Genomic DNA, 19,705 nt, shown 5'->3' with positions numbered 1-19,705 from the left:
TATATAAATACTGCATATTCCTAGTCTGGAAATACATACATACTAAGTCATTTTTCTCCTAAACTTAGAAGGGTGGCAGAGCATACAACTTTCTGTTCTTTATTTTCAAGTAAAGCTGGTTAAACATTTGTTTGTATTTTGAATGAATTCACCTTGTCCCTGATTGTTCTCCTTTTGTGTTCTCCCACCACGATGACTCAAGTTTTACTGACACAATGTTTGCAATAAGCAAATTTCAAGGTCACATGGACTCCATTTTAAGGCCCAGATCCTGCAGTTAAATCCATGAGTGAGAACCTCCACATGCAGCCCACATGCAAGGCTGGGCCTGAGCTCATGCAGCCAATTGCAGAATTGGAGTCGAAATTTTTTAAATGCAAGCATTTGCACAGGAAGTGCTCTGATGTTTATCCAGTGTGGGAGAAGAAACATGTGGGAGCATGCAACTCACCCAAGCAACATAGTTTGGACTTCAAACATTCATGATGAATTCATAGAGCAATACATTGTGAAAGATATAAACTCCATTAATAAATGAAGATGAGCAAACTGCAATCTGTTCATGGATATTCTGAGAGCAAAGAAGAGATAACTCTGGCTAATAAATTATTTGTTATTATTTGCTCAGCTCTAGCAAACTGTAAGAGAACTTCTGCCCCGCTCCTACTAATACTCACGCATGTGAGCAACTTAATGCGCCTGAGTCATCCCGTTCAAAGGAGTTTTGCTTGATTTGCAGCACTGTTAACTGCTGTGATCTCATTCCTAGTAGTACTGTTTTCAAAACTTTTACATTTGGAAACTACAGAATGCAAGATGATGATGATGATGCCCATTGATATGCAAGAAAGTTGACTTTGCAAGCGATACTAATGGGCCTTAAAAAACATTTGGCTGATTTTCTTCTCATGTTGATGTAAATGAGGAATAATTTAGTTCATGCTTTCCCTCTTCCCCCTTTACATTTCTCACATTGCTTCCTCTCACTTTTCGGAGGAGCTCCCGAAAAACATTCACAAAGCCACCTCATTACCCTTCCTCCAAATCCCTCCTTAAAACTCTCCTTTGCCGTGATGCTTACAAAAAACTTAACAACCATTATGTTGCTGGTGTACCAAGACCACTGCCTAATACTGTCTGATTGTTTCCTTGTACACCCCCATCTGTCTTTCTGTATCCATCTTCTATCTCTTGTCTTTTACTTAGATTGTAAGCTCTTGGGGCACAGATCATCTTTTTGTTCTCTGTTTGTTGGGTCCTGGTCCATGGTGACTGGGGCTACTACATGCTTCCATAATCCAAATAATAAGTATTAATAACGTCATTGAAGTTATACTGGTGTGAAACCAGCATATGTAAGAGGAGAATCCCATTCCTTGTGTGCAGAAATTCTGCTTATTGAGCTGAACAAATTCAGCCTCTCTCTAAAGTTTAGACAAGGAATCTTGGTGATTTTTTACCATTGAGCCAACAAGATAGCTTGTTGAATAAGAAAGTATCCTAAGCCTCTTGTGCACAGCACCTTACAATGGAATTACTTATCACAACTATCATGAGGGATTGTTAGGGAGACAACGTGAGTGAGGTAATATCTTTTATTGAATCAACTTCTGTTGTGAAAAGTTTTGGAGCCACACAGAGCTCCTTCAGGTCTGGGAAAGGTACTCAGAGCATCACAGCTAAATGCAAGGTGGAACAGATTGTTTAGCATAAGTCGTCAGCACATATTCTAAGGGGCCATTCAAAAGTAGAGGTGGCCCATTAATGCCTTTGCAGTCATTGACAAAAAGAGGGGATTAGTGGGTCACAGATTGTTGTAATAAGCCTTACATTCAGTGTCTCTCTTCATTCCATTGTTGTATGTCACCAAGTATTAAGGGGTCATTAAGAAAAAACAGGATAAGACTGAGCACTGGTATCTTAGGCCCTGAGGTTTTGTAGTTTTGAAAGCTCTACAGTCTGTAAATGTACAGTACACATATGGTACATATCTGTGGCCAACTTTTGCATATGCTTGTGTGTTTTTGGATGGTACTTCAGGGAACCCTGTGGCTTACAAAAGGCAACATTTTAAATGTAAAGAAGGAAAACAGATCTCTTGAGAGCTTGTTGCTTCCTGGCTGGCTTTTCAAGTGGGAAAAAGGCAAGACAAAGTTCTGCAGAGCATACTTCTTTAATAACACTTTTCTGCAATAATGTATTTTTTTATTAGACGCACAATGCCAGATGCAGCCTGCAGGAAGAGTATGCATCTCCAAAAGAAATCTCTTGACCAAAATCACTGCTGACCTATATATATCAGTATAAGTGACAGGTCAGCTGTAAATTAGGTCAGAAGATAGGCATACGTGGTTGCAAATGGCAAAGTAAGGTAACTTTTGCCAACTTGGTGATGTGCAAGTTGATGTGCAAAATTAGAACAATTTGCATGTTAAGGGAGAGACAAAGGATGAAGCAACCAACATCAAGATAAGATAAAGCAGCCCTCAGTCCTTAAAACTATGCTGCACCGTCCTCCAACATCTCTGAGGCCAAATGCAACTCTGCTGTAAGCAGGCACATATCTGATATTCACCTGCTTATGCTAGAGGCTGAACTGCATTCCCCCAGAACATCTAAGGGCACGTCTTCACTGGCAGCGCTTTAACGTGGCTTGTGTAGTCGCGGCATAGCGCTCCCAGCGCTCTAAAAAAACCACCTCCACTAGGGGAATAGCTACCAGCCCTGGGAGCACAGTTCCCGGTGCTGGTGCACTGTCTACACTGCCACGTTACAGCGCTGAAACTTGCAGCGCTCAGGGGGGTGTTTTTTCACCCCCCTGAGTGAGAAAGTTGCAGCGCTGTGAAGTGCCAGTGTAGACAAGCCCTAAAAGGTGTAAGTTACACTCATTCTGCACATCCACTATGTGCCAAATCAGTCCAAGTTACAGGGACTGTAACTTGTTACTGCTTTCTGATTGACCAACAAGCCAAGGAGCCTCTCACCCTCCGCAGTGAATATCAGGAGTAACTTATCTGAAGCCAGTGGAAGTCCATGGGTGTAAAACTGCTATGAGAAGAGGATCAGTCACCACGGTGTAAATTAATTACACCACCATGTTATCACTGAATTCGGTACACAGTCTTTTGGTGGTTTTTGGCACTACCTGTTAATTTGTGCATCTGATATAGACAGAGCGCTGAGACAGAGTTTCTCAGAGAAAAAAAGTTTGTGATAAGTTTTATGCAAGTACAGGAATATGAGCTTGCTAAGGACTGCCATTTGGAAAAGGATCATAACTTCTGATAACCTCCTGTAGTGCACAGTGTGCCTTTGAAGCAGAGAAAAATAATAAGTTTGGACAGTTTTAAGATAAATAATTATTTATAAGCTCTCTTTCCATTTCCATGATCTCTCAGCTTAGTATCTTTCTCCTTGCTACGGCTAGCCTAGAGAGATAATGAGGAACAAAGACTTGATGGGGTGCTTTTTTTTGCATTGTCCAGAATCCCTTTGCTTGTTCCAACTGTAAAGTACATTCTGATGCTGCCTAAGGAAATCTTAACTCTACATTTTGTATCATTGTTTCATATGGGTTACACAGTATAAAATTTTTTAATCTCCATTAGGCTATAAAAAACAGATGTCTTCATCCATAATGAGTAACATTCAATTTAAAACTGTGGCTATGCTAATATTAAAGAGCAGATCATGCCTCATGGACCACATGGAGAATTGGAAATATCTGTCAATACATTACAACAGAGGCTGCTGTAGAAACCAAAGATGCTCATGTCACTCAGCAATGGAGTTTTACCTGTGTAAAACCAGTGTAAGGAAGGAAAATCAAGCCCTGATTCTATAAAACTGTCCTTATGGGACAAATGGATAAAGTACACCAGACACTTCAATATGACTCATCAGTAACGAGTGAAATTCTGGCCCTACTGAACTCAATGGAAGTTTTGCCATTAATTACAATAGGGCGAGGATCTCACCTGATGTTTTTCAAAGTTTTCACTTAGATATTAAGTAGACGATCTTGCTTAAACTGGCAATATAAAGAATTTCTGATTTAGTCTGGCCTCGGTATCGCAAAGGGTCTCTGAAGACAGGCATACTATGTACAGCAATATTTTCACACAAAGGGATCAGATAAAGATGAAGCTGTAACTTTATCTCCAAATTTCCCTTGTTTTTAAAATCAGGCCCTCGTGACCATTTTTATTACATGGATTTTAATAAGAAGCAATTGGGTAGGATAAAAACCAGCAAGGAAAGCAAAATATTTCCACAGACACTGGGTAAATTCTATAAATCCAGTGCAATACAAATCAAACTATTACCTATCTTCCATTAAGAAGTACAATAGCTGTGAGCAGTCATGTCAATAAAAGTACAGAGATGACCTTTGATGACATTGTTTCAAAGAGGAATATGCACGGATCTGAGAATAAGTGAGAATTTGGATTTGGGACCTATCACCCTCAGAACTGGGATTAACCTTCCCTGGCTGCTTGTGCTTGCTCTCCTTCTCTACACCCACCTCTTCCCTGTACAGTGGGGAGTGGGTGGAAAGGGGGTTTCTTCTCCCTCTACAGAGGTGACAATGAGGTGAGCAGTGGAACAATATAATAAAAAATAATCTTTAACTGAAATGTCAATAATTCATTTGAAGCTATTGCCATAGCAAGCACGTACTGGGTCTTTAGAGGCATACTATCTCTGTGCACCTTAACATGCTATTCTGTTTGCCTGATTTGGGTAGTAAGAATATTATACATGATGCAGAATTCCAGAGCAAGAATTGTTTGAGTCGTAGTGTTTTGTATTTAACAGCCCTACAGTCTAAACTATGCTTATGGCGAATGTGTGTAGCCAATTTTTATATATGCCTGAAGAGGACCAAACTTTATAGTATCTTTTAGTAATTACAGTCGTCCCAGGACATTATCCACAAACACACTAAAGCATATGCAAAAGTTGTCTCAATACAACTACATCATGTTGTGTACATAAAATGCATTGACTTAAGGGTTTTTGGAAAAATCAATATATCACTCTTTCCACAGTACACACAATTCAAACAAATACAATTATATATGCTGACATGCTAAATTCCATGTTATGACAATATGTAGTATTTCTTATTACACAAGCCCCCTGCAAATCTTTTGAAATCAACTATATGCTGTACTACATGGAACGCAAGACATACTAGAAGTCCACATCCTCTTGGTTTCCAAAATGAAACATTTTGACCTTTGTCAGGTTACAAAATCAGCCTTCTCTGAATTGATTTTTTTCTTCCATTAAATTACTGAACTGATTCAATTCAGTTTAAAAAAAACCAAGAAAGTAGAGATGTAGTTGCACCCAGGGCCGGGGGGGGGGGGGGGGGGGGCGGGGGGGGCGGGGGGGCGGGGCGCGGGGGGGGGGGCGGCGAGCCCAGCCGTGGCCCCGCTCTCCCCGGCGGCCGGAGCGCCGCGCCGCCCCCCTCTAGGTGCCGCCCCAAGCACAAGCTTGGTGGGCTGGTGCCTGGAGCCGGCCCTGGTTGCACCTTCACTTAACAGCTTGACGCCGCTAGGACCCTGCAAGTGATGAAGTTGTCACCAGAGCTTTGCACGGGCATAGGGGTCTGCCTGAGTGCATCACGAATTTGTAAATGGCGGAACCCAGATAGTCTCCATTCAGGATGAAATGCCCAGGTCTCTCCTTTTCAGATACAACCCTTTGGAGAAGCCCTATTGATTCAACACATAATTAGAGCCACTTTCTATAGAATTCTATAATATAGTTAGGAAAAAAAACCTGTAGAATGGTCAGCCTTAAATTTAATCGGTGTATTGATTGATTTCTACAGAACCCCACCACATTGCTATAGAACCCTATTGGTTTAGGCTAGGATTTTAAAAGGAGCTTACTGGAGTTAGGTGCCCAATTCCCTTTGAAACGCTACTGAGATTTGGCCACCAAATTCCCTTCAATTGCTTTGAAAAAATCACACTCTGCACTGACATTTAATTCTTTAGGACATTTCCATAAAGGTACTGTACTTTTCCCCCAACTTTTAGTTTCAGAACCAAGATGGACACCTTTTAAAATACCCTCCCCCAATAAAGTCTTGTACATTATTAATGCTTTTTTTCCCAAAAGCAGAGCTTCTGATGCTTTACTGAGGATCCAAAAATCCATGTCCTTTGTTTATATCGGTTAAAACAAAGGCGCATCTAATGAAGCTGATACAGGCTGTGCACTTTCATGAATCAGTCTATTTTACAGGTTCCATCTGCTCTTAAATGCTTCCCAGCGAACAAACAATGTGTCACTATATTGCATATTTCCATTGCACTATCCCAAACACACTTAAGCTGCTGACAGATTAATGCTTAGTTCACTTGTGGCATACATTCTTGGGTTCTTACACATGTTCTTATAAGGAAATGGAACTCAATAAGCACTTAATCACAAGTTGGGGTAATGTTATTGTACTGAATACAATGCTCTAACTTTGTTTCAGATACAGACGAAGGTATCTCTACATAAGCCATTGCTGTCACCAGTGCCGCCAAGGACCCTGGAAATCGAATAGCTTTTGTAAACCTTGACTAAACAAAGCCAAGTGAAAATTTGCCAAAGGGTAGCTACTGGAGCCAGGAATGTCAAGGTGAGGAAAGTTCAGAAGTCACCACATGAACTGTCTGCTCCGTATACTGAAATGAGGTTTGTTTGGCCTAAACAGCATCTACTTTGTTCTAAACAACCCAATATAACTGGACCTCAATGGAGTGTGTACTAATACAATGATTGGGTGAATTATTGGGAGATAGATAAAACCATTGCCCTGAGCAATCTTCCCTGATGGGGATCACTTATCCAGTGAAAAGGCAACAACAACAGAAGCCTGCTGCATGTGGATATTGTGTGCAGCGTGAATACTTGCATTCATGCCCATTGAGACATGTTGTTCCACTGAACATTTTTCAACTTGATCCTCATCTGATGTAAAACGGCATTACTCCAATGAAATCAATTTGTACCACCTGAGAAGCTGGCCTTTTGTATTAATTTGAAGTATTTATTTAACTAAAGCACACTCAGCCAGTGAAATATTATTTTAGAAAAAAGTGAACTTGAGCAAGCAATAAATCATTTTCTGAGACATTTTCCTCTCCTTTCACATCACTTTTAATGTGATGAAAACCTAGGAAAGTTATTAACCAATTTTTTTGTCCTTTGGCATATTTTTTTGCCACCATAATCAACTGTCTTTCATGTGTGAAATGAACTACATTTATATGCCACTGTTCCTCTATATACTCCGCTTCACTTGCCAAACAAATCTCCTTCTAAAAGTGAAGCAAATTCTAGCCCCAAAGAATCTGAACAGACACATCAGAAACAATGCACTCTGCTCCAAAACCAGCCCTGACTACATACTGAGACATATTCACCAATGGTGAAGTCCTGACCCCACCGAAATCAATAAGGATTTTGTCACTGACTTCAATGCAACAGGATTTCACCACAAAAGGACACTGACTTCCGTGGAGTTGCAACCATTGATTCTAACAGCGACTTGGGCCCAGGGAATTTTCCATATGGGGACATTACAAACTAACTGGTGTTAGAAAATACCTTTTCCCCACTCAGTTAATACAGACCATACGCTTCATTTTAATATTGTCAAGAATTAGGCCATTCAATCCATCCAGAGATACATGGAACAAACTGATGTTGGGTGGTGATAAACATTAGGGTCAAATTGTGTTTTGGCCTCTTCTAAGGTATGCGAGGGACCAAAGGAAGCAATGAGTGGTACAGTGTCAAAAAGCTACGCACAATGAGAGTCCTAGTCACCACAAGTGGTAAGGGAGGAACAGGCTATGCCCTCTGCACCAGCTGATTAAGCCAGGTGGGTGCAGTGTGAAGCACACACTGCTCAAGAAGATGCAACAGCTGCCCTCTCCTATCCTCCTCAAAGTACCAGAAGACGTAGCTCCACCATGAAACTGGAGCTGGCTGGGCTCTGCATTGTCCCCAGCGTGGGGCAGGGACTTGAACGCACTACTGAGTCTATAATATTTTGAAAATCTCCATTTGTCTAGAAAACAACATACTTCCATTTAGTTCATAGTCTTGTCTATGCCTTATTCCACAGAAAGAAGCCTTGCACAACTTGCTAGCTAATGTGCACCTCTTGATAAGTGTCCAGCATAGGGCTACCATACGTCCGGATTTCCCCGGACACGTCCGGCTTTTGGTTCTTTAAATAGCCGTCTGTGGGGGGATTTCTAAAAATCTAAAAATGTCCGGGATTTCCCCCCAGTCGGCTACTTATAGACCGAAAAGCAGCGGACAAGCGCCACTCGGCAGCCAAAGCCCTTTCCTGGCTCCCCCCATCCCCTGCAGCTTTAGCACACCGCCCGGCCCCGCAGCTGTCCACCCCTCCCCCAGCTCACTTCCCCCTCCTCCCCTCTCCTGAACGCTCCGCCCCCCTGCTCCTCCCCCTCCCCCGCTTCCCGCGAATCAGATGTTCGCGGGAAGTCTGAAAACAAGCAGGGGCAGGCGGGCAGCAGCAGGTAAGCTCGGGTGGAGGGGGACGCGAGGAGGAGGGCTCTGGGGAGGCGCGGCGCCGGCCCAGCACCCCCAGCCCAGGCCCCAGTGGCTCCGGCCCGGCTCGGCTCAGGCCCCGGGGCACTGGCACCGGTTCCGGCCGAGCAGCGCCGGCCGCCGCGGCTCCGGCCCCAGCGGCTCTGGCCCGGCTTGGCTCGGGCCCCAGGGCGCCGGCCCCAGCCCCAGTGGCTCGGGCCCCAGGGCGGCATCCCCGGTTCTGGCCGAGTGCGCTGGCCCGGCCCCGGCCTGGTCCCGGACAAGCACCTCCGGCCCGGCCGCAAGCCCCGCGACCCCAGCCGGAGCGCAGCCCCATTCCTGGGCTCTTGCTAAAGCCGGCCCTGGTCAGGGGACGGGGGGTGTGTGTGTGAGAGGGTTGGATGGGTCAGGAGTTCGGGGGGGCTGTCAGGAGGGCAGGGGTGTGGAGAGGGGTTCGGACAGTCAGGGACAGGGAGCAAGGGGGGTTAGATGGGTCGGGGGTTCTGCGGGGGCTGTCAGGGGGGCAGGGGTGTGGAGAGGGGTTGAGGCAGGCAGGGAGCAGAGGGGGTTGGATGGGTCAGGAGTTCTGGGGGTCCTGTCAGGGGGCGGGGAGTGGTTGGATAGGGCGTGGGAGTCCCAGGGGTCTGTCTGGGGGAGGGGGTGTGGATATGGGGCAGGGGTGTGGATAAGGGTCGGGGCAGTCAGGAGACAGGTAGGGTCCTAGGGGAGCAGTTAGGGTAGGGGGTTCTCAGGAGGGGGCAGTCAGGGGACAAGAAGCAGGGAGGCTTAGATGGGGGTGGGGTTCTAGGGGGCAGTTAGTGGCAGGGGTCCCAGGAGGGGGCAGTCAGGGGACAAGGAGCAGGGAGGGTTGGGGGTTCTGAGGGGGGCAGTCAGGGGGTGGAAAGTGGGAGGGAGTGGATGGGGGTGGGGCACGGCAGGGGCGAGGCTATAGCGGGGCTCCTCCCCCCCCAGTGTCCTCTTTTTTGATTGTGGAAATATGGTAACCCTAGTCCAGCACTGGTAGTGCTCACCTGTGCTGCAAACATGCCAACAAGACAATACACAGATCAACAGTGTGCAGACAGACAGCAATAGATAAGGGGAAGGGGAAGTATGCAGGATGTTATCTCACCTCAAGTACATCACATGCTTTTGATCGGAAAATTCTGGCATGCTAAATGAGGAGAAGTAACTTAACTCAATGTGGCTTTACATTTTGAAATCCTTTGAAACATGCAAGGCCTACTAGACAACTACTGTACAATGGTAAGACAAGTGATCTAAGATAACTTATCTCTAACTATTCCTGAAAGCTAGCAACTAACATGTCATACATTCCCGTGGTCACAAGCTTCACGACCTTTTATAAGATCTCCTGGGAAACTGCACCATATTTCATAGGGTACAAGGCATATGTGATGGGCCGTCTTGTATGCTGCAATGTGCAGTTGTTCCACAGTTATTGAGTAGGATCTGGCATGATTTAGAGCAAAATCTTACAAAAACATATTGTGCCATTATCTGAAAGGAAATTATCTAAAAAAAAATTGTGGTAAATATTGCAAATTCTCTTGGTAACTATAAAATTAATCTCCTAAATGGTTTTCCTTTTCATGAATGTGTGTGTTGAGCCTTTTGTTTCATAGTGGTCTAAGATATAATTCCATTTTTCAAAGTCTGCCAAGCATGCTTCTGCACTAACAGATTTTCTTTTCTTTTTCTTTTTTAATTTGATTGAGAACAGATTGTCTATCATGCTCCTACTTGTTGGCTGTCACTTTCACCAGTTACCTAGAGACTTGTGAAATGCTGACCAGCCTTATACGTACATTAAGTTTTCAGAGTGCATCATTCTTGGTAAAGTACTGGAATTAATATGGAAATATATTCATGATGGGATTGTAATGAGCATTCTTTGATCCTACAACTTTATCTTCACTTTTGGCAGCTTGTCGACCATATCTTCCAAGAGTGCATTAAACAGCTGGAGAAAGATGATTTTCCTCTTAGGCAAGTGTTACTTTCACAACTGCATTTTGTTTTCTTTCTTTCTTTTTTCTTTTTGCAGGGTCAGAGTGGAGAGAGGAGGAGGGGAGATGGAAGGATTTTTCTCTAGACCAAGAGTCTTTTTTTTCTCTCCCCTCCTTTTCTGATATTTTCATTTTTTTCTCCTCTTAGTTGATCTTTGATTTTCTATATTCTTCCTCTCCTCCTCCTCCCCTTTATTGGTCGTGTGTGTGATGGATTCTTCAGTTTTCTTCAATTATGTCTTTATTTCTCTGCTGTTTCCATTTACATTTTTCATTGTTCCCTGGCAGCTTTGCCTATTTTTCCAGAGGTGATGTGATTTGTCTCTTTGTTATTTTTATTTTGCAGAGGTTTTTGTCAAGTCAGTTGGTCCTTTAGGCAGCCTACTTTCTACTTCCTTGTGCCTTTTCCTTTACATTTTCATCAGTCTCTCGTTGTTGGTGTTTTCACTATATATATCATTTGTTGTCCTTCTTTGACGTTCAGATGAGTTCTTGCTTTCCACCCCCCTGCCTTTGTTATGTTGCTTCCTATTTACTGCTTCCTTCAAAGCCAAAGAACTGGTGGGGCTCCAGCTCCTGTGTCTTGCCTGATAATGAAATGGCAAACTGAGCCAGAGAAACAGTTTCTACTGTGCAAATCTTACTACATGCTCAGGGAACACTAGAACATTTAGGGAGGGAATTAAACCCCAGAAACCCCGAATTACCTATTTAACCAAGGAAATAGATTACTCAGGGTTGGTAGAATCTCCTGGCTGAGTTCCAGGTTAGATTTATCTCACTCACTAAATAGATGATGGGGTGAGATATCTGCATTCTACCTCTTCCCCTCCTGATGCTTTCATTTCCTCCCTTTCCCACTGTTTTTTCCCTTCTGTCCTTTCAAATTGCAGTTCTTCTCTCACTTTGATGTCCAGGTTTCCACTTGCCTTTCACCCCCAGCTCCCTATCATGATTCTGGGCAATTTCAACTTTCATCAGCACAATACCTCTGATTGCCAAACCTCTGGCCCTCCTGTTCTGGTCTCCAGAATGGACCAGTTATTTCACCCAGTGACTTGGTCACTCCCTTGATCTGACCCTTACCTGGATCTATTCTTTTTTACTTTTCCATCTCTAAATTCCCTTTCTCGGATTACCATCTTCCCATCACTCACTCTCTCCTTACCCATCTCATCCATCACACCATTCCAGACATTTACCTTTCCAATACTTTTGCTCCTCTTTCCTGCTGCTCCATGATCTCCCCCCCCCTTCCAATTCTGTCTCTCTCCCGGCAACTTTACATGCACTCCACTTAGCATCATTGGAGAAATTCTAGTCCCCCCCCGCCCCCCATGCAAGTTTGTTCTTTCCTGCCTTAACTTTGTACTTTCTCTTGCTAAGCTACTACAACTTTAAACCACAAGTTGAGAACTTCAATAGCTCAGACATAGGTCAGGGGTTTGTTACAGGAGTGGGTGGGTGAAATTCTGTGGCCTGCGTTGTGCAGGAGGTCAGACTAGAAGATCAGAATGGTCCCTTCTGACCTTAAAGTCTATGAGTCTATGAACTTCCTTCTCTCATCAGCTTCCACTCCTCCGCTACTAGAAAATCTTCATTACTTCTGACTCCCTTCTTGGAATTACTGCCAGCTCCCCATTCTTCACCTCCTCTATCCAAGATTTTGTCAACTTCTTCAAAGGAAAACTAGACACTATCTGACCACAATTGTCCTTCCCCTAACTCTCTGCCTACTGCACTTTCTCTCACCTTAATACTTGTCTATGGCAACCGCTTACTTCATAGTCTGACTTCTCCTCTGTCTCTCTCTCTCTCTCTCTTCAACCCACCAGAAATAGTGCTGCTAAATTCATCTTATTTTCTACAGCCCTGACAGTGTCCCCTCCACCTCTCCTTGTATCTCTTCAGTGGTTTCTTTCACACAAAGTTCAAAGTTTCATCATCCTGACTGCTCCTTTCATCCTATCTCTGAATCCTGTCTTTAGATCACCTTGTATCCCAACCCTTGTGCTTAGAACACTGCCTGCCATGAACTCTCTCATTCTCCTTAGCAAAACTCCTACAAACCCATCTATTCCACAAACCATTCCCGCTGTAAGGTTCAATAGCCACTCCGTACATGTTCTGCAGTGTACATTACATCTGCTCATGTCTTTCTAGATTGATTTATCAGACCAGAGATTCTGTTGGCTATCTATTGTGCACAGTTATAGTACTTAATCATTATTTACATTTTGGGCATTTTGTCTCCTTTTATGGGTGCTTGCATACAAGTAGGCTCATGCAAAGAGCTCTGATCAGTATAATTTGATTAATATTTCCAGTACAACAAATGATTACTCTAATTACAATACAGAGACCTCCAACTCATCCTTCTTAACTGCAACAAAAGAAAACACTGCAGCTCTTAAAACGAAGAAGGTAGATTGGGATTACGATCTCTATTCTGAAGAAGTCCTGAAGTCCTAAATGGCCTACCTGAAAGAGGCCCTACAATGGAAAGCATCTAAAGACATATTGAGACTGTAAATGACATACAGCTCAATTCTTCCCATAATTACAGCCTGAAATCCTATGCAAGCATTACACTGGAGGTGGAGAAAAGTGTACACCTGTGGCTGTGTCAGAGAAAGATGTGTCTCTGCAAGCCTCTGTGATCTAGTTAAGAAAAAGTTCCATTCAAAAAATGAGTTATTTAGAACTGGACTACAAATCACTAGCCATCAATAACAGAATCAGGATTCAAATACCTCCTGATACATCTCTCACCTGAAATTGGGGAAGAATAGGAAGAGTCTAATGTCTAAAGTGCTAGACAGAGACACACAGAAAGTAAACAATGAGCCAGAAAACCTGTTTCCTAGGAGGATATGTGGTTATCATTGATCAGGACATAGATACTTAGGCAGTGACTATCAACTTACTTCATATAAACCACTAAACAGGCATCAGATTGGTAACTTTCGGTCACCAGTAACCTGGGGTGAGTTTGTTCTGGTGCCTTACATCCTGAAAGCTCTGCATCATTCTACCAGTTCTGAGCCATTCAGGCCCTCTCTTTTCTTACCTTTCAGCCTCACCTATCCTGCTTTATTGTGTTTATGGCAACTGCTCAAATGCTCTAATCAGGATCAGTACCCAGGGCACTGCACATTCACATAGGCAGATGCAGCCCCTGCCTGAAAAGCTTGTAATTTAATTGCTCGTTTTTCTTTTATCAATCCAATGAAATCATTCCTGAGTCTCAGTTCAAGTTCCAGTCATGACTTCATTCACAAATACCCTTAATGTTGGGTCTATTTTTTCACATTTATTAACTCCAGCCCCAAAGTGATCAATTACACCACGAAGGAATTTACCATATGCATGTCTCAATTCTTGTGTTTTCTGAATTTTTCAATGGAATGAAAGCACACCCTCCGTGCATGCCTTTCCCCACAGATTGTATTATTTTAGGCAGTTTTTCATTCATTAATGTTTTGTTATAGTTTTCAGCGTCTCTTCTTCCAGTGAGCATTTGGCTCTAAATATCAGATATACGCATATGTTGCCATTTTGTACAAACCATAAATAAGAGAGGAACGCTGGATATTATTCTTCCTTTGTCTCTTACAGTCTTTGTTTTTTACCTTCACAATTATTTGTTCTAATCTAGGGTGAACAGAGAGGTATGTTATGTTTACTCCAGAGGTTATAAGATCAAGACAATACCACTGAACTTTGTTCACTGAACTATCAATATGTTCACATATTCTCCAGTCCATCACAACTCTCTTTGGAACCTCCCACATTCACAAGATGCCCATTGGCTGCTAGACTTAAACCCTTAAGCACCAGCATCCCCTAGTGGTGCTATGTATCTCAACAGTTTGCTTCATTGCAGTATTCTTGGAGGATTGACTTTTAGTAGAAAGTACAGGCAGTGCGCCTCTTAATTCCATGTTATACTGGGGAATCTTTGTCTCTCAGCTACAAATCCTGTAGACTACATCAAGAGTAGAAACACAGTTTTATTTTAACTGTCTTTAGCCACTGCATCTATCACACACTTATTACAAAAGACACACACATCAAAGTGCAGGGCTTATTTGTAAGGCACATTAAATGAAGAGAAAAATCAATCAAATAAAAAAATGACATTTTTACCATGGAGCCTTCCTGGAGGCTTTAAAAGAAAAGATAAACTCAGTGACTATTTCTAGAGCAGTATGTTCCAAAGCTACTCATTTCTACTCAGCTTTTTACATAAAGATGGTTTGTGGAGAAGAAACTGTATTAATCATAAATTTATTCATCTGTCTGCTGATTTAGTTGAGATATTTAAAGACCAGGATCTGGCAAACTTGCTAGATGAGAATTCTAAATGAGAAGTATCTGCTCTACATTTCATTAATACTTCATGAAAATTCAACAATCTGTTCAGAAAATATTCTGAGTCCTGCTGTGCTCTGCTCTATGCACAAGTGTCTCTTGTTTGTGTGCATAGACTCAGTGGCAGTTTAATGCGATATTCTCCAGTCCAGCTTTGAAGTAACAGCTCTCTCTTTAGACAGACTTGAAATCCAATTGAAATCCTCTCTCCTCATTCCCCACAAAGACTGAATCACTGGCCTTGGGACAAAAGGTATTTGCTCCCCTCAACCCCGAGACTGTACAGCCCTGAGTCTGCAATAACCCCTAATGCTGCTGCCTAGGGGACAATGGATTGTTGACCAAGATAATAGCAGCAGGTAGGGTGACCAGAGGAGAGGAAGACAATATTGGGACACATTGGGGGGGGGGGGGGGGGTCCGCCGGCGGGGGGGGGAAAAAAAAAAAAAAGCCGAGTGCTGCCGACGGAGCAAAAAAACCCAAAACAGTGCTGCCGGCGGAGCGAAATATCGGGACACGGGACAAACACCTAAATATCGGGACAGTCCTGATTTTATCGGGACGTCTGGTCACCCTAGCAGCAGGTCCATCTGCAGGGAATGGGACCTTAAAGTTAAGCACATGATTAAGTGATGAATAGGGATGAACATAAGTATGTGTGTAAGTGCTTTGCTGATTCAGGGCCTCTGCAACAGAACCTGCAGCCCTCTCCAGATTCAGAGGGGGGAACAAGATTTTACCCTGCATATCTTGCATCTTAAGTCCAATATGTCCGTGCCGTAACCTAACTTCCCCCCCATTTAGCTACAGCCAATGTCATGTAGCAGATTTTTATACCAGGTGCTTATTGGCACTGCCTATGCATACTTCCAGTATTTGTCTGGAGTTAACTACAGGATGCTTGAGGTAGACTGAGCATATGTGATTCGATTGTAGTTATGGGCCAAATCCTGAGGTCCTTTCTCAGATTTAATTTAGTACGAGTTTGCCTGAGTAAGTACCTCAGATCAGGCCCTTTATGAGTAGGAGTGAAAACTGAGAGTGAATGTGTTAAGTGAGACATGACAAACCTGACTAGCACTTCTTGTTGATATTCTGTTATTTTTGTGGTTAGGGCTCATGAGGATTTTTGTAAGGAAGTTTATTTTTGCAAGCTGTTGAGTGCTGACCGTGATATGGGGTGGTTTTCATTTAAGTAAATATCTGTTAACTTTCGTTAAGGTTCTTGGACAGACAAATTGTTACTCTGGAATTTACATGAAAAGCGGTGTAAAATTGTTTGGCTTAGACTGTTCAGTGAAAGTATATGTTGTAGGTTTCAACAAATTATGGACAATTATGGTTTAGGGCAAACTAATCAGTAGCTTTTCATTTTGACAGCTGTCAGCTCTCCTCTCTCTTTGCAAAGATCTAGAAATATTCAGCAGCACCCAGACACTATTTTTTATAAAATATTACAATCCCTTACAACTTGAAGGTAGCTATTGAATATATACGTTTGATAAATCGTTTTTTAGGCAGGTTAGCCAACTGTCTGTGCCAGTTGCATAAACTGGATGATTCTGAAAATTAAGTAACTATTGTAGTGAAAATATACATTAAGAACAGCATCGAGCATGCAGCAGCGAATATTAATCCTGCTGGTTAAATAATGGGACACACACAATAAACACATTATTTAAAATTAAAATTGTTTTTGACCAGTTCTTTAGAGCCTTTTACCATTGTAGCAATCATTGCCCATATATACGGACTGCTTGAGTGTTTCAGTGATCCCTGTGGAGAACAGTATGAATATTTTTTCCAGACCTGAGAAAAGGAAAATAGATAGCTGTAATGAAACTGCAGGAGCAGCCAAGCAGTAGATTGATTCAACAGGAGAAATTCAATGTATCCCAGAAGATTTCCTAGGATTTTCTCTCCTGCTGCGTTGGGCGCAATTTGTTGTAATGAGAAACTGAGGATTTTTTTGTCAGGTGTGTTAAAGCTCGTAGTGATGGCTTGAAGGTAAAAAGAAATAAAGTAAAACTGAAAACGTCTCTCTTCAGAAAATGCTTTCGGATCTGGGAAGAATAAAGGCAACTTCCTTGAGGTACAAAAGAGGTCAAATTTCTCATGCAAGTAACATTTCACAAAAGACACTTTAGCTGAATGTATAGGGTGGGGGAAAAAACAACCCTACTGTATTAAGTGGTTTGAACACTAGAGCATACCCCAGAAAACAAACAGGGGAAGGTTTATGAAAAGACCCAGTGAAATTGCAGTCTGTCTTACTGTAATCTTTATGCTGTGAAATATATGGAGAAACCCACTTAGTACGGCTGGCCTGACAGTCATTGTTAATAGGTTCAGGGGGAAAAGACAAGGGAGGATTTTTTAAGTGAACATTCAAATGGGCATTGCATTTAGTTGGGGTGAAATTTGCTCCTGCGCAGAGAGCTGGTGCAATACCTATGCCTTACTCAAGTTCCACTTAAGCCCTATTTTGAAAGGTTAAGTGGGACTTGTGTGGTCATGTAGTTTGTGCTGGCCCACTGAACAGGGATGATTTTCACCCTTAAGAAGTTTGGGTGTTTCAAAGCACTCATGTCCTCTTGTTATAACAAGTCATGGCCATTACAGATGTATGGTTTCTGCCACTCTTGCAACCCACAACTTATGCAAACCTTTTGCTTCTTATAATATATGGAGGAAGCACTTCTTACAATATGGTGCTGTGATGCACCTCAAGTCCCTGTCTAAGGCTTTGTCTACACTGGAACTTCGTCAGCAAAACTTTTGTCATTCAGGGGTGTTAGCCTTCCCCCCCGCTCCCGAATGACAAAAGTTTTGCCGACAAAAAGCACGGGTGTGAACAGCGCTTTGTCGGCAGGAGAGTGCTGCTGCCACTCATGGGAGGTGGACGGTTTTTGTTGGCAGAAGAGGTCTCTCTTGCCGACAATAGGCAGCTACACTGTGCGCCTTTTAGTGGCACAGCTGTGTCGCTAAAAGGTGTGTAGGTGTAGACAAAGCCTGTTATTCAGAGGTAGTATGCTAGTGGGACAGTTTCCCAAGCAAAATGCCGAACATTGTCAGTAGCCTACTGAAATCAAAGATGTGCCGGGTGTGAGATATTCATGTTCGCAGCAGCATGCATTGTTTTGCATTTCCATGCCCCAGACATTTCACGGCAGTCACGGAGCCTCATTGTGTGCTGCAATATCACATGATGAGGCAGGACTAAGAGAAGAAATAGACACTGTAATGAAAAACTGCATTTTCAGTTTACACAGCTGTAATGCATTACACCACGCACAGGGCCAGCACAGACGGTGTAGTGTCTACACAGGCACTTCATTTACTTGTGAACACTCACCACATTCAGAATCAAAAGACCTGGCATCAGCAGTGGAGCCACAGGCCAATGCCAGCCATGCTAGCTCCTTCCCCATCTCTCCTCCACCAGACTGCCCAGAGCTGTTCGACAGCTCTGGGACCCAATGAATCCCAAACCTTACCCACATAAAGCAGGATCAGCCATAGCACCTTCTGTTGGCTTATGAGTGTATGTCTACACTGCAGCTTGGAGTGAGCCTCCCAGACTGTGTAGACAGACAGTGTAGTCTCTACACTAGTGGGGGTGGAGCTAGTGCATGAAAAACAGCTGTGTGGATGTTGCAGCTGCAGCAGAGACTCCAGCTAGCCTCCTGAATTCAGAGCCAGAGGGTCAGATGGACATGGCAGCCAGAGCTGCTGCCAGAGCCACAATGTACACATATTGCCAATGCCCTCAGAATCTCCCCCTGCATTTAACACAAGAACCAGCGCTGGCAACCAGGGAGGGGCACGACCACCTCAGCCTCTTGATGTCAATGAAATAAACATTGGGCTATTCATTATTATTTCCTTCACACTTCATATTAATTCATTTACATTAATTCCATCACCCTTAATTTCAAACACAGGAGCTCCCACGGCGATAGTCTCTACCAACAAGTGATTTTTTGGTGATGGAATGATGGGTGTGATGTGCTTATAAAAAGATCAGATGTTGACAAAGGCTACTGTGGCTAATCAGAGCTGCTGCTGTGGTTTCCATTAATATTTCACATCCTGTCCTATTGACTATCCAAGCAGAATGGATATTTTATTTCATATGCTAATCCAGAAAGCACACTGGGAAATTGAGGTTGAAGGTGTGCACCAAAGCACTTTCAGGAATAACAGTGATAAGCCTTAACTGAATGGTCTCCCGGGGGAGAGCGGGGGGAGGGGGGGGAAATACTAGCTTTAATAAACAGACCATCCCTGTAGGACAGTTGAATAAACCACTGTCATCACAACTCTTACCTGTATGGTTTTAGAGTCCTGTTGCCGTAAAGCAAGGCTTCCTCCCAACGTCTGAGATTAATACAGGCATCCATGGCGCAGTCAAGCATTTTCAGCAGATAGATGTTTGTGTCTGGAAGACGATCTGCATTGTTATTTAGAAGAGCCTGGCACATTGCCAGAACCTGCTCCCACTCTGTTATTAACCTTAGTTAAGGATTCATCTTCTTCATCAAACAAAAAATACAAGTTTCAATGTTGTTAGCAAGGAATAAGAGCTCCGGGGCATTAAGATAAAAGAGATCCCATTATTCCAGGCTCTGTTTCAACTCCTGAAAACATACTTAAAAAAACCTAAGTGGTACCTCAGGTAACTAAATTTTGTTTACAGATAACAAAACCGTCTTCTAACGAAGGCTGCA

The 19,705-nt window shown here is 43.1% G+C and overlaps 1 protein-coding gene across 1 annotated transcript in view; it reads right to left on the bottom strand.

Annotated features, from left to right (window-relative positions):
* SMYD3 (SET and MYND domain containing 3) overlaps nt 1–19,705 on the bottom strand; it is a 633,981-nt gene that overhangs the window by 49,637 nt on the left and 564,639 nt on the right. Inside the window, exon 10 of the mRNA XM_024210270.2 lies at nt 19,305–19,479. Coding sequence (XP_024066038.1) covers nt 19,305–19,479 — 175 coding nt within the window. The remainder of the gene's footprint in view (nt 1–19,304; nt 19,480–19,705) is intronic.

Source organism: Terrapene carolina, unplaced genomic scaffold (genome assembly GCF_002925995.2).
Source record: "Terrapene carolina triunguis isolate 2854851 unplaced genomic scaffold, T_m_triunguis-2.0 Scaffold85, whole genome shotgun sequence".
Taxonomy (NCBI): Eukaryota; Metazoa; Chordata; order Testudines; family Emydidae; genus Terrapene; species Terrapene triunguis.
This window is presented reverse-complemented; position numbering and strand designations above follow the sequence as displayed.